This window comes from Somniosus microcephalus, chromosome 33 (assembly GCF_052327205.1).
Source record: "Somniosus microcephalus isolate GS21.2 chromosome 33, FLI_Smic_1.0, whole genome shotgun sequence".
Classification (NCBI taxonomy): Eukaryota; Metazoa; Chordata; class Chondrichthyes; order Squaliformes; family Somniosidae; genus Somniosus; species Somniosus microcephalus.
In genome coordinates, this window is record NC_141019.1 from 12,822,141 (window position 1) to 12,836,770 (window position 14,630).

General features: G+C 45.5%; 1 protein-coding gene across 3 annotated transcripts in view; it reads right to left on the minus strand.

Moving 5' to 3' along the window:
• The window catches only part of spryd3 (SPRY domain containing 3), a 343,426-nt gene extending 329,403 nt beyond the window's left edge, over window positions 1-14,023 (minus strand). For 2 of the 3 annotated variants that reach the window (XM_085972664.1, XM_085972662.1), the window contains exons 1-3: window positions 13,910-14,022; window positions 8,774-8,919; window positions 6,766-6,841 (exon numbers count right to left, since the gene is read on the minus strand). In XM_085972664.1, the coding sequence (XP_085828790.1) occupies window positions 6,766-6,841; window positions 8,774-8,901 (204 nt within the window). In that variant the 5' untranslated portion in view covers window positions 8,902-8,919; window positions 13,910-14,022. Of the gene's footprint in view, window positions 1-6,765; window positions 6,842-8,773; window positions 8,920-13,909 lie in introns of all 3 variants that reach the window. The other variant, XM_085972663.1, reaches the window with a different exon arrangement.
• Between the last annotated feature and the right edge of the window lie 607 nt (window positions 14,024-14,630).

Sequence of the window (14,630 nt, forward strand, 5' to 3'; positions counted from 1 at the left end):
AATAATGGGACTAAAAGACGACAAGTCCCCTGGACCAGATGTCCTGCATCCCAGGGTCTTAAAAGAAGTGTCTGCAGAGATAGTGGATGCATTGGTTGCAATATACCAAAATTCCCTGGACTCTGGAGAGGTCCCAGCGGATTGGAAAATCGCAAATGTAACACCCCTATTTAAGAAAGGAGGGAGACAGAAAGCAGGGAGACAGAAAGCAGGAAACTATAGACCAGTTAGCCTAACATCTGTCATTGGGAAAATGCTGGAGTCCTTCATTAAGGAAGCAGTAGCAGGGCATTTGGAAAATCATAATGCAGTCAAACAGAGTCAGCATGGTTTTATGAAAGGGAAATCATGTTTAACAAATTTGCTGGAGTTCTTTGAGGATGTAACGAGCAGGGTGGATAAGGGTGAACCAGTGGATCTGGGGTATTTGGATTTCCAGAAGGCATTCGATAAGGTGCCACATAAAAGGTTACTGCATAAGATAAGAGCTCACGGAGTTGGGGGTAATATATTAGCATGGATAGTGAATTGGCTAACTAACAGAAAGCAGAGAGTCAGGATAAATGAGTCATTTTCCGGTTGGCAAATGGTAACTAGTGGGGTGCCACAGGGATCGGTGCTGGGGCCTCAACTATTTACAATCTACATTAATCACTTGGATGAAGGGAGCGAGTGTAATGTAGCCAAGTTTGCGGATGATACAAAGATGGGTGGGAAAGCAAGCTGTGCAGAGGACTCAAAGAATCTGCAAAGGGATATAGACAGGCTAAGTGAGTGGGCAAACATTTGGCAGATGGAGTATAATGTGGGAAAGTGCAAGGCTATCCACTTTGGCAGGAAAAATAAAAAAGCAAATTATTATTTAAATGGAGAAAGATTACAAAATGCTACAGTTCAGAGGGACCTGGGGGGTCCTTATGCATGAAACACAAAAAGTTAGCATGCAGGTACAGCAAGTAATCAAAAAGGCAAATGGAATGTTGGCCTTTATTACAAGGGGGTTGGAGTATAAAAGCAGGGAAGTCCTGCTACAACTGTACAGGGTATTGGTGAGACCACACCTTGAGTACTGCGTACAGTTTTGGTCTCCTTATTTAAGGAAGGATATACTTGCATTGGAGGCAGTTCAGAGACGATTCACTAAGTTAATTCCAGAGATGAGGGGGTTGACTTATGAGGAAAGGTTGAGCAGGCTGGGCCGATACTCATTGGAATTTAGAAGGATGAGAGGTGATCTTATCGAATCATACAAGATACTGAGGGGGCTCGACAAAGTAGATGCAGAGAGGATGTTTCCCCTCATGGGGAAATCTAGAACTCGGGGGCATAGTTTCAGAATAAAGGGTCGCCCTTTTACAACTAAGAGGAGGAATTTCTTCTCTGAGGGCCGTAAATCTGTGGAATTCTCTGCCCCAGAGAGCTGTGGAGGCTGGGTCATTAAATACATTTAAGGTGGAGATAGACACATTTTTACAAGATAAGGGAGTGAAGGGTTATGGGGAGTGGGCAGAGAAGTGGCTTTGAGCCCAAGATCAACCATGATCTTATTGAATGGCGGAGCAGGCTTGAGGGGCCAAGTGGCCTATTCCTGCTCCTATTTCTTATGTTCTTATGCCTTTTGGAAATCCAAAAATACATCATCCACTGGTTCCCCTTTATCTACCCTGCTAGTTACGTCCCCAAAAAACTCTAATAAATTTGTCAAACACGATTTCCCTTTCATAAAACCATGTTGACTCTGCCTAATCATGTTATGATTTTCTAAGTGCCCTGTTACCACTTCCTTAACAATGGATTACAGCATTTTCCCGACGACTGATGTCAGGCTAACTGGCCTGCAGTTCCTGATTTTCTCTCTCCCTCCTTTCTTGAATAGCGGGGTTACATTTGCTACCTTTCAATCCACTGGGACCGTTCCTGAATCTAGGGAATTTAGGAAGATCACAACCAATGCATCCACCATCTCTGCAGCCACCTCGTTTAGAACCCTAGGATGTAGGCCGTCAGGTCCAGGGGGTTTGTCGGCTTTTAGTCCCATTAGTTTCTCTAGTACTTTTTCTCTCCTGATATTAATTACTTTAAGTTCCTCACTCTCATTAGCCCCTTGGTTCCCCATTATTTTTGGTATACTTTTTGTGTCTTCTACTGTGAAGACAGATACAAAATATTTGTTTAAAACTCTGCCATTTCCTTGTTCCTCAATATAATTTCTCCTATCCCAGCCTCCAAGGGGTCAACGCTTACTTTTGCTACTCTCTGCCTTTTTACATACTTGTAGAAGCTCTTACAATCTGTTTTTATATTTCTTGCTAATTTACCCTCATATTCTATTTTCTCCCTTTTTATCAATTTTTTGGTCATCCTTTGCTGGTTTCTGAAGTTCTCCCAATCCTCAGGCTTATTACTATTCTTTGCAACATTATAAGCCTCTTCTTTTAATCTAACACTATCCTTAACTTCTTTAGTTAGCCACGGATGGATCACTTCTCCCGTGGAGTTTTTATTTCTCAATGGAATGTATATTCCTTGAGAATTTTGGAATATTTCTTCAAATGATTGCCACTGCTTAACTACAGTCATACTTTTAATCTAATTTCCCAATCTACCTTAGCCAACTCGTCCCTCATACCTACGTAATTGGCTATGTTTAAGTTTAAGACTCCAGTGTTGGACTCAAGAATGTCATTTCAAACGCTGTGAAATTCTATCATATTATGATCACTCTTTCCGAGAGGATCCTTTACGATAAGTTTATTAATTAACCCTGTCTCATTACACAATACAAGATCTAAAATAGCCTGTTGGTTGGGTCCATGATATATTGTTCTAGGAAACAGTCTCAAATATATTCCATGAACTCGCCCTCTAGACTTCCCATGACAATTTGATTTGCCGAATCAATTTGCAGATTAAAGTTCCCCCACAGAAGCGCCAGAGAGGGGGGGGCGCGCCAGAGAGGAGGGGGGGGGCGCCAGATGGGAGGGGGGGGGGCGCGCCAGAGGGGAGGGGGGGCGCGCCAGAGGGGAGGGGGGGGGCGCGCCAGAGGGGAGGGGGGGGGGCGCGCCAGAGGGGAGGGGGGGGGCGCGCCAGAGGGGAGGGGGGGGGGCGCGCCAGAGGGGAGGGGGGGGCGCGCCAGAGGGGAGGGGGGGCGCGCCAGAGGGGAGGGGGGGCGCGCCAGAGGGGAGGGGGGGCGCGCCAGAGGGGAGGGGGGGGCGCGCCAGAGGGGAGGGGGGGGGGCGCGCCAGAGGGGAGGGGGGGGCGCGCCAGAGGGGAGGGGGGGCGCGCCAGAGGGGAGGGGGGGCGCGCCAGAGGGGAGGGGGGGGCGCGCCAGAGGGGAGGGGGGGCGCGCCAGAGGGGAGGGGGGGGCGCGCCAGAGGGGAGGGGGGGCGCGCCAGAGGGGAGGGGGGGCGCGCCAGAGGGGAGGGGGGGCGCGCCAGAGGGGAGGGGGGGCGCGCCAGAGGGGAGGGGGGGGCGCGCCAGAGGGGAGGGGGGGGCGCGCCAGTGGGGAGGGGGGGCGCGCCAGTGGGGAGGGGGGGGCGCGCCAGTGGGGAGGGGGGGCGCGCCAGAGGGGAGGGGGGGCGCGCCAGAGGGGAGGGGGGGCGCGCCAGAGGGGAGGGGGGGGCGCGCCAGAGGGGAGGGGGGGCGCGCCAGAGGGGAGGGGGGGCGCGCCAGAGGGGAGGGGGGGCGCGCCAGAGGGGAGGGGGGGGGCGCCAGAGGGGAGGGGGGCGCGCCAGAGGGGAGGGGGGCGCGCCAGAGGGGAGGGGGGGCGCGCCAGAGGGGAGGGGGGGCGCGCCAGAGGGGAGGGGGGGGGGCGCCAGAGGGGAGGGGGGGGCCCCCAAGAGAGAGAGAGAGGGGGAGCAAGAGAGAGCGAGAGAGGGGGAGCAAGAGGGGGAGCGGGGGAGAGGGGTAGCAAGAGAGACAGACAGAGAGAGGGAGAGACTGAAAGAGACATAGGGAGTGAGAGAGTCAGAGAGAGAGAGAGAGAGAGAAACAGATAGAGAGAGAAAGCAGGCACATGCCCCAAGGGAAGGCGACAAGTAAAGTGTGTTCTGGTATAATAACACGAACTATAAACATGGTTTTAAACTGAACTGCAAGGTCTATGTACGAATACATTTTTAATAAATGAGGGATTGGTCAAAAAAAAAACATTGTTTGATGTAGAAATGTCAAGTCATGATGCTGGGGCAGGGAATCAAACAATCTAGAGGAAATAACACAGAAGTATCAGAGGGATTTAGTGGAAAACACCATTAAAGCATAAGCACACTGTCCAGTGATAGTGAAAAAGGGAAATATGGGCCCAGAATATGCTGCCAAAATAATAGCGAGTTTAATGGCGCTCGCCATTATCAAAGTGTAAATCATCCAGCAACTTGTGGCGAGGAAGAGATACCCCGTGAATTGCGAATCGGCACAAGTTGCTGGATGATTTCCGAACCTCCTCCGTTAGCTCGCCCTCAACCTCTCCGTGAGTTTCATGAAACTACTGCATTTACACATTAATCGCCACAGAATGTTAGGGCTCGTACTTAACAGCGCAAGGAGCCTTTTAATGAAGAGATTTCTGTTCCTGCAATGCCAATGAACCTCTCCAGCCCAGAAAGGAAATCATTTCAAACTGTGTAGTCTCATTCCTATAGGTAATAAATTGTTGCTGGAGATTTTTTTCAATTTAGAATTTAAATTTTTTTTAATGTTCTTTCTTTTCCTTTCTGTCTCTTTTTTAAATTCTCTCTTAATCCAACCTCTATTTCTCTTTCTGATTTGACTCTAATTCACCCTGTTTCATTCTCCATTGTTCCCATTTCTTCCTCAATCCTTTAATCTGATTGGACAAACAGTTAGCTGCTTAACCAGTCGTTCACCAAGGGCCCAGATGCCCGATTGCCCTATCAGCTCGCACTTCCAGCGACTTACAGATAAAACATTTTGAGCTGAAGGGTGAGCAAAAAAAGTCTAACCGCACGCCGCGAGATGCCCTGCTCCACCAAATTCTGAGCCATGATCTTCGGATCGATAGCTGTAGGGATCATGCACGTCCCAGGAAGTGAGAGTTTGTAAAAGCACTGGTCTGCCCAACCTCGAGTACTGTGTACTGTTCTGGGCACTGTAAGACAGGGGGACATCTTGGCCTTGGAGGGTGTATGAAGCTAAACTACATTCTAAATGAGATTAGGTACCTGAGCTATGAGGATAAACTACGGGCAGCAAGGATATTTACATTGGTAAAAGGCAGCTTGGATGGGATCTTATTGAGAGGTTTAAGATCTTCAAGGGAATAGATAAACTGGGTCTCAATGAAATGTTCAATATTAACACAAGCTCTCGGGCAAAGTCACTCGGGTTCAAACTTTGAGAAAAGGTAAAATAGAATGTCTTCGTGCTGAGAAGGGCAAACATGTGAAAATGTTAAGACAGTAATGGATAAAGTTGACAGACAAGTTATTGAAGGATATTAGAGGTAACGTAGGGTAAGAAGTCTGTGACTTTTGAGACTGAATGGAGATTACTCCCAGTCCTATATAGTCCGATATGCCGAAACAAGTTGGGATAAGTGAGGGGACGGGGAAGAGGTTAGTTTGATAATGGGTTCATTTAAGGATATCTTGTGATGTAACCATGGTCTCCTGGTGTTTCTTTGGTTGCCTTCAGGAGCTAGGGAGGAATTTTGCAATATTTTTCCTGAATTGGTCACCTTTTCCCCTTTTTTTGCCTCCCCTAGGGGTCACTAGTGTCGCACTGTCTAATGGATGCAATGAACACTGATGGGCTTTTCTCAGCTTTCTAAGTGCCAGGTTGGCTCAGTGGTAGCACTCATTTGAGTCAGATGGTTGTCGGTTCAAGTCCCACTCCAGATACTTGAGCTCATAATAAGGTGACACTTCAGTGCAGTTCTAAAGAGTGCTGCATTGTGAGAGGCACTGTCCTTTGGATGAGACGTTAAACCGAGGCCCCATCTACCTGTTCAGGTGGATGTAAAAGATCCCATGCCGATATTCAAAGGCGAGCAGGGAGTTGTCCCGGTGGCCTGGCTAACAATGCTCCCTCAACCAAAATCAAAAACATAGATTAACTAGTCATTTATCTCATTTGCGGTTTGTGGGACCTTTCTGGTTGTCCCATTTGCCTACAAAACAGTATAAATGCAAGTATTTATTTTTCTCTTCGTATATAAAAGACCGAGAGAGAGACTATTCAAAACAGCCTTTATGCTTACATTTAAACCTACTCTCTAGGTAATTAAAATGTTCATTCATCTAACTTGAATGGGCAGGTGAAGCCCCAAATGTCACTTACTGACAGTTACTCTATTAGTCTGAATAAAAAGAAATGTATTGCCTCAACTGTAGTTCAAGGCTGAAGTAATTTAAAACCACTCCTTCCCATCGGGTTCCACATGTACATTTGAAGCACCAGGTCTTTATCTCTGCCGATTTGGTTTTGACCAGCAACGCGCACACAGGCAAGCCATCTGCTTGAAGGCCTAAATGTTCGATTGATTTTGCTGCAGTTATTCAGAAATTTCAGAACAACTGGTTGAATAATGTTTTGACGTGCACAAAAACCCGTCCTGGACAGCGACTTTGCCTCAGTTGAGTGCACTCTTCAACTGTAGCAAATGAGGTGGATTTAATTTAAATGACAGTGTGGGTCTGACTGGAGACACACTGCAGGCTGCAGTTTCAATAATCTTGCTTTGCCACACACAGTTTTAAAAGCCCGGCACTGTTCAACAAGCGCAGCTCATTTAGATTCACGCACCTCAAAATAATTGTTCTCCTTGGTCACAGGACGAGGGGCCACGTAACAGCCAACTTCATCCGAGTTTCCATGGTAACTGAAAAGCCACAGAAGATTAACGTCCACAAACTCTGCATGAAACTTTGATTAAATTATATATTTATAAATGTATGATACAGTAATGCCAACCCCATCGTCTCATAAATCATGAGACAAAATCTTAACAAACATGAGATTTGGTATAGAAATCATGAGTTGCTATTTTTTCCCCTACCTGACCCCTCGCTGACCTTTGCTCCTGGACAGGAAGCACACACACATGCTCCTTCCTCTCTCTCTCATTCCCACCTTCCAGATCACTTTAATGCAGTCCTGTTGCGTTTCTTATCCTTTCGCCCTGATCCTTTTTGCAAACTGCATCTTGTGTTATTTTTCTACTTTTTTAAAAATCTTCCCTCCTTGTTTTTTTTGGCAGTACAACCCCTTCCCGGTTATAGTATTAATGATGTGCAAATAAAGAGCCCGGACGGTCGGATCGCAGGAGGAAGACTCACTTTGGGAACGAGTATTTCAAGCTGTTCTAAACAGCAAAATTTGTGTTTTGAGATTAATTTACATTTACAAATAACATTTTAGAAACAGATGTGCAATCTTTGCTCCAGGACTGTAGTGATGGGAATACCATCCTTTGTTAATGACCAGTTTGTGCTACATCTCCGTCCTGTTAATAGACTGGGATCAGCTTTCCCATTTCCTACTCCAGTAAGATGGGGATTTTCAAGTACGTATGTTTCAAATTTAAAAACCACCGATCTGTTATTGGCCAATTGCTCTTTGATATGCAATCAATGAAGAACGTTACCTCCAGAAAGCAATGCAACCATCCAATACTCCACTCTACAGTCGCTATATCTTTTTTCTTGCGCATGTGCAAATCGCCTTTTAGAGGTCCCTGGCTCCGATCTCCCTCGAAGACAGTGGGCAGCGCTCAACCCAATCCGCACAGGGCATGGACGCTGCGGCCACCTGCTCCACAAGTGGAAGATGAGGGACGACCCAAAGAGTCCCAGACCATGGAATAAGTCACATCAACCTGCCCACTAAGATCTGTTGCGGATGGCACCTCAGTTCTCCACTCAGCGTCGCAGGAGGCCATCAAATGGCTAGCCAAACTCGACATCCCATATAAACTTTTCCCATCATACGAAACAACAACTGCAAAATCGCGCCCCTTGCGAGGAAATCACGAGAGTTGGCAATACTGATGATATAAATTGAACATGTTGCAGCGAATGAGATGTAACCTGCACATCTACTGTGAGGCTGTCCATAATTCACTTGAGACACAACCAGTCAGTCTCACTGTTGATTTTCACCTTTTTCCAATTGTCCAGGAGCCAACATGAGAAAAGTTAAATAAATGTAATTGCAGCACCCACCAGTTTACAGAAAGGAGTGTTTCCACAGGTACAACAGGATTAAAAATGGGCCTTCAGCTTTTCTCTCACATACAGGTCACAAACCTTCACAGTAGGGTGTGCTACTACTTCAAATGTACCCAGTCTTGGCTCCAGGGTTACAAGTCCCAAACCAGAGAGAGGGCAGGGATGGGCATCGAACTCTGGCTGGATCTCTCTTTACTTTACTGCTGATGAAAGCCTAGTGCCTTCAGGCTCAGCTGTAGGACTCTCCACAGTAGATAGCCTGCCGATGCACACACAAAGCTTAGCCACTTAGGTGAGGTACCAGAGTACGGCAGTGGAACCCCAGCAGAAGTCAGTGTCTGCAGGAAGGGATAAAGAAAAGCAGAGAAATCTGGCATAAAACCACGTTCAAAAAGGAGGAAACAATCAAAAAGGAAATGTATTTCCCCAGTTTTCAAAACGCGCACAGAATCACCAAGCCATTCTACGGCAACACTCTAATACCCCAGAACGTAGAGTGCCGAGCCTTCTATCACAGATTATAGCAGCTTTGTCACTGATTCACATACATTAAAGCAGAGCTTCTGTTCTAGGGGAAACATTACCTCAGTATGTCTCCATCGACAAGAATGCGTTTGTACCTCTCTTGATGACGTACTGCTCGCACTTCTCTGATTTCCCTTATTCTTCTCCTCCAATTTAGGAACCTGTAGTGTAAGTTGAAGTCCTCCATTTCCCGCAACTGCAGATCCTATAGAGCAAAGAAATCTTCAGAGACAAATTTGCAGCCTTAATCTTTAAGATCTAATTAGCCGAGCTGTCTAGATCTGAAGTTCTTAAACCTGGGCCAAATTCCGAGCAAGTCTGAGCCAAGATATCGAGCTGAGAACTGACATTTGGATTTTGAATTCAATCCCAGTTGAAGTGAGCTTCATTGATGTGGTGGATTATTAATTGGATGCATTGATCAATCTTGGTGGTTTACAAATCCCATGCCCGAGTTCACTATCTCAGCTCTTTAAAGCACAGGAAACAGTTTGCTCACTAGGCAGCTGAATTATGGATTTGAATGCTTACTTGACCATTATTCAGTAGCAAGTGTCTAACATCTCCCTGCATGACACTATATACACATTAGATGATTTAATTTACAGCAACATTTAGAGTAAACAAATGACAGGATCTGTAATTGTAGAGCTGGGTGTTTTTCCAGAGTTGGAGTGGACCAAGCATGCAAATTCTGTACAGCCACCATTATATTTAACACAAACCCGAATGAACAAATCCTACAATGCAGCTATGTGAAAATGTCAAACACATACTATTCACTGAAATCCCAGTGACAATGGTGATTATTACTTCTGCTCAAATGTCCTCTCTGACAGTTACAAGGTTGCTAAGTGAAATTAGGTCGGCCAGCCTCAATGGGAGTTCTTAGTGGACAAATCCACAGCACAAAACAGCCCAGAATTCAGCACTAAACTGGCAATCTGTTTGGATGACAGAAGAATGTATGATTCAGGACACTGAACTGTCACACTGATGAGTGCCTTGTGTGAGACAGTGTTCAAAAACAATGCTGGGGCAGTGTACAGCTCGCCTTAACTCATGCTATACCTGACTTGCAGTAACTGAGGCTGACACTGAACACAAAGTGCCAAACATACCAGTCCCAGCACTGCTATCCAGATTCTTGATATTTAGCCTGTGCTAATTCTTCAGCTGGTGCTACCTACACTAATCCCATTTCCCCACCATTTCCCTGTATCCTTTCATATTCTCCTTTTCAAATCCTGATCCAACTCCCATTTAAATGATACTCCAGGCTCTGCCTCAGTAGCCTCTTGTGGTAAAACATTCCCTGTTCTAATAAACCTCCTGTGTGAAAACATTTCTTCTCCCTTCACTCTTCCAGTGATAATCCCTTGTTACTGATTCACCAACCAGTGGGAACAATCTTTCACTTATAACCCTCTCAAAACATTTCCTAACTTTGAAAATCTCTTCTCTGTTCCAGTAAAAAGCTCTTATTTTTCAAGCCTTTCTTCATAACTCTACCCTCGCATCCCTGGTGTTAATCAACTGAATGTTCACTGTCCCTTTTCCGTGACTCTAATGTCCTTATTATAATGCGGGCCCCAGAACTGCGCACAGTACTCTAACTGTGGCCAAACCAGCGCCTTGTAAAAATGTATCATTACTTCTTCACTCTTGTATTATATGCTCCTATTTATACAACTCAAAATGTTATTTTTGGCTTTAGCAACCTTTACTTTCAAGGAATTACGTATTTGAACGACTACGTCTCTCTGTTCCTGCATATCCTTCAGTGTCTTTCCATTGAGCATGTATTTCCATTCCTTGCTTTTCCTTCCAAAATGCATTACCTCACACTTTTCTACATTAAATTCCATCTGCCACCTGTCTGCCCATTCCACTAACCTGTCTATTCCCTGCTGAAGTCTTTCTCAGTCCTATTTACTGAACCCCTATACATAGGAATACATATCTTAACAAAAGTGAACCCAGCACTAACCCCTGGGTACACCACGATCTGCCCTCCTTCAATTCAAGCAACACTTGTTAACCCAAACTCCACCTCCCATCCATCAGTTATTGCTGCAACGTTTTTCCCTTATGGCATTGGCCTTAATTTTTCTTTAAACAAGCCTCCTGTTAGACACCTTATCAAACACTTTCTGAAAATCTATACGCACACCTTCTTAAAATACATGTGCATATTAATTTGTCAAATGCCATTTGCCTTTACCAATTCCATGCTGGCTGTCCATGATTAACCCATGCACTTCTAAATGCTCACTAATTTGATTTTGAATTATGGATTTTAAAAATTCGCCTGGAACTGACGTCAGACTAATTGGTCTATAGCTTTCCGGTTTATCCTTCTCTTCCTTCTTGAACAGAGGTTACAGCCCCTACACAATTTGCATATTTGGGGATTGACTAACTAACCAAAACCTCTGTTATTTCTTCTCTGACTTCTTTCAATAGCCATCAGGACCCAGTGACTGACCCACTTTGAGCTCCACTAATGTTTTCAGAATCAATTCCTTTTCTAAAGTTCCACATTCTACTCTAGTACATCTACATTCTCATTGCCACCATTTTTGTAAAAAAAAAATACAAAAATATTTAATATCCTGGAATACCTTCATCCCCAAGTGGGCCTACCCCCTCTCCATTTCCTTTCATAATATCTACTAGCCATTTCATATTTTGTCTTAGCTCTTCTAATCTCCCTTTGGTGTCAGCCTTGGCTTATTGACCACACTCTCGCCTGAGTCAGAAAGTCGTGGGTTCAAGTCCCACTCAGAGAATTGAGCACAAAATCCAGGCCGACACTCCAGTGCAGTACTGAGGGAGTGCTGCACTGTCAGAGGTGCCGTCTTTTGGATGAGACATTAAACCAAGGCCTGTCTGCCCTCTCAGGTGGGTGCAAAAGATCCCATAGTGCTATTCAAAGGGGATCAGGGTAATTCTACCGGTGTCCTGGTCAACATTTATCATAGAATCATAGAATGACACCGCACAGGTGGTCATTCGGCCCATTGTGCCTGTGCCGGCTCTTTGATCTATCCCACAAACACAACACAAATTATCTGGTCATTTAATTCAATGCTCTGCACAAATTGGCTGTCGCATTTCCCTACATTATAACAGTCTCCACAGTTCCAAAGTGCTTCATCGACTGTGAAACATTTTCAGATGTCCTGAGGTTGTGAAACATGGTATATAAAATGCAAATTTTCACTTTATTTCTTACAACCTCTCCGCTCTCTATATTCCTCATGATTTTGTTTAGCATTTTGGCCCTAGTTTTATCATATGCCTCCCTTTCAAGTTTCAGTTTTGTTTTAAGCCGATAGGAATATCGCTATCTTGTTCTCTATCCATCTCACATTTGAAGATGCCCCACTACCAGCGATGCCCATATCCCGAGAATGAATTTTTTTTTTTTTTTTTATAAAAACAGGTTAAACAATAAATAGAAGCAAAAGGGCACAGCACCCAAACCTGTACATAAATAGGCCTGTCTACTTAAAAGCAGGAAAATAAAGTTTTGAAATTTGTGCAACATTTCTCAACAAATTCTTGAAAACTCGATCTCTGATTCTAAGTTAAGTTACGGATTATGGATTCCCTATAGACATGCAGTAATGGTGAAGCAAACAAGGAACTAGAGAAAAATCGAGTGATTTCCCACAGAAGTGAGGCAATCTAAGCTTAAATCATTTCTAACACTTGAGTAGACGAGGTGGACATGGCTTGAACCAAAGCTGAGCAGCCCAAGTCTTTTTGTTTTTGACAAGACAGCGATTGGAAAACATAACTGTGTCTGCCTCATCACCCCAGAAAGTATGCTAGCAACAGATCTCATTAGCGTTCTCTAACTGTGAGGTAGATGAAGTGTCTTTGAACAGACACATCATATACTGCCTATTCTCGTCACCATCTGTACAGGCCACCAATAAGGTAAGCACACTGTTGGCCAGTGCTGGTGGATTAAGCACTGTCTGTCTGTGACCAAAAAATAACAGTAGTGGACAGTGCTGCCAGAGGAGGCTGTTTGTGTTCGCTACTGGCACAAGGATAAACACTCGAGGTGTTGTTGAAGGCACTTATCAGGGCTGCCACTGTACCAAAGTTTTCCAAATACTGTAAAACTTCAATTTACATTGATGAAGAGATCAGTCTTCAGTGTTATTATTTTATTCCTGTTCTACTAAAGACGTTGCATCTACATAGTACAAAGCACCTTGCAATCAATGGATTCATTTGAATTTAGCAGCACAAGGCAAATGAATGGTGTTGGTTGAGGTATGAAGGTTGGCCAAGATCTCCCTGCTCTTATTCAAATAATGCCATGGGATCTTTAACATCCCTGAACCACTGGAACAGGCAGACAGCACCTCAGTTTAACACATCATTCAAAAGACAGCATCTCCAAAAATGCAGCATTCACTCAGTACTGGGTATCAACCTGTACTATGTCCTGAAGTAGGGCTTGAACTTCTGATTCATGAGAAGAGCGCAACCAGCTGAGCCAAGCTGACATTATAGCATCGAGTAATAAATACTTGCCTTCAATCCATACAGAAGCTGACTAAACCATTTATAAGAATGAAAATGCCTGAGGCAGTCAGTCATTAGGCTCAAGTCAATTATCTCAAAATGTAAATCTATGAGCAAGACTGACTTGTCAGCAGCAATTGCGGCATTACTTTATTGATCCAGCTGGCTCGAAGTCAAAGAAGTCAGATCAGGATATAGAGTGTTGTGGGGGAAATGGAACTATCAGCTGATTAAACCCATAGTGGTCATAAAGAGACCTGGAGATACACAAATCGGTCCATATTGCATCTAACTGCAGTACTGTACCTGACCTGGTAATGCTGAATGAGTGTAAAGTGAGTGTAAAAAAGGGAAACTCTCTCAATTCCCAGAGTTGGATATAATCATTAGGTGTAAGGGGGATGTCTCATTCTTGGACAGACACAGAAACTCCCTCCCACAAAACAAACACAGAACTGTCCTTCCACGAGTTCAGTACTAGCTGCAGTTGATGTGAGGCGCGCCATTAGTCTTAGCTGCCATGCCTGGGGATGGATGTTCCAATTTGAAGCTCTGACCCCCCCCCCGGTGCTGACTGCCCCCACAAATAAAACACCTGAAGCACTTCAACGCGGACAGGCTCACCGGTCAAACAACGCACACCCTACCTGGGCTTTCTGTGGTAAATTCCCTTTTAAGCTGCCGGCAAAGCCTCCCTTTCTAACCCCCAGTAACTATATGACGCACCTCCAGCCCAAACTTCACTGGGAAGCGGAAGCTCAACCGCGCAGCTTTTGATTGGCACCGACACCAGCCAAACAGCGTCGGCATGGTGGGCGGAGCGGCGGGCAGACGGACCAATCGGACGGGCCGGTGGGGGCGGGGTTTGCCGCGCGGCGGCCGGGCCTCGCAATCGGGCGGTTGGTGGCGGGGTATTACTACGTCACAGGTGGGTGTGGAGTGAGTGTCAGAGCAAGCTCCATGAAAAAAAAACTCCATGGTGATTGCAGCTTGTGCTTCAGCAAGTTCGGGCAAGCAGTGTCTCCCCCGCTGCTCACAGCTCTGGCGGGTTACTTGTTTGTGCAGGAGTAGCTGGACGCGTGCGATCGGATGTAAGTCCCTGTCAATCACTGGTGACATCTGACAGTGTTGGAGTGAGAGTTAGAATCACAGAATAGAATCATAGAATGGTTACAGCACAGCAGGAGGCTATTCGGCCTCTGCCAGCTCTCTGCAAGAGCACTTCAGCCAGTCCCACTCCCCAGCCCTTTCCCCGTAGCCCTGCAAATTCTTTTCTTCAGGTACTTATCTAATTCCCTTTTGAAAGCCACGATTGAGTCTGCCTCCAGGCAGTGCATTCCAGATCATAACCACTCGCTGAGTAAGAAG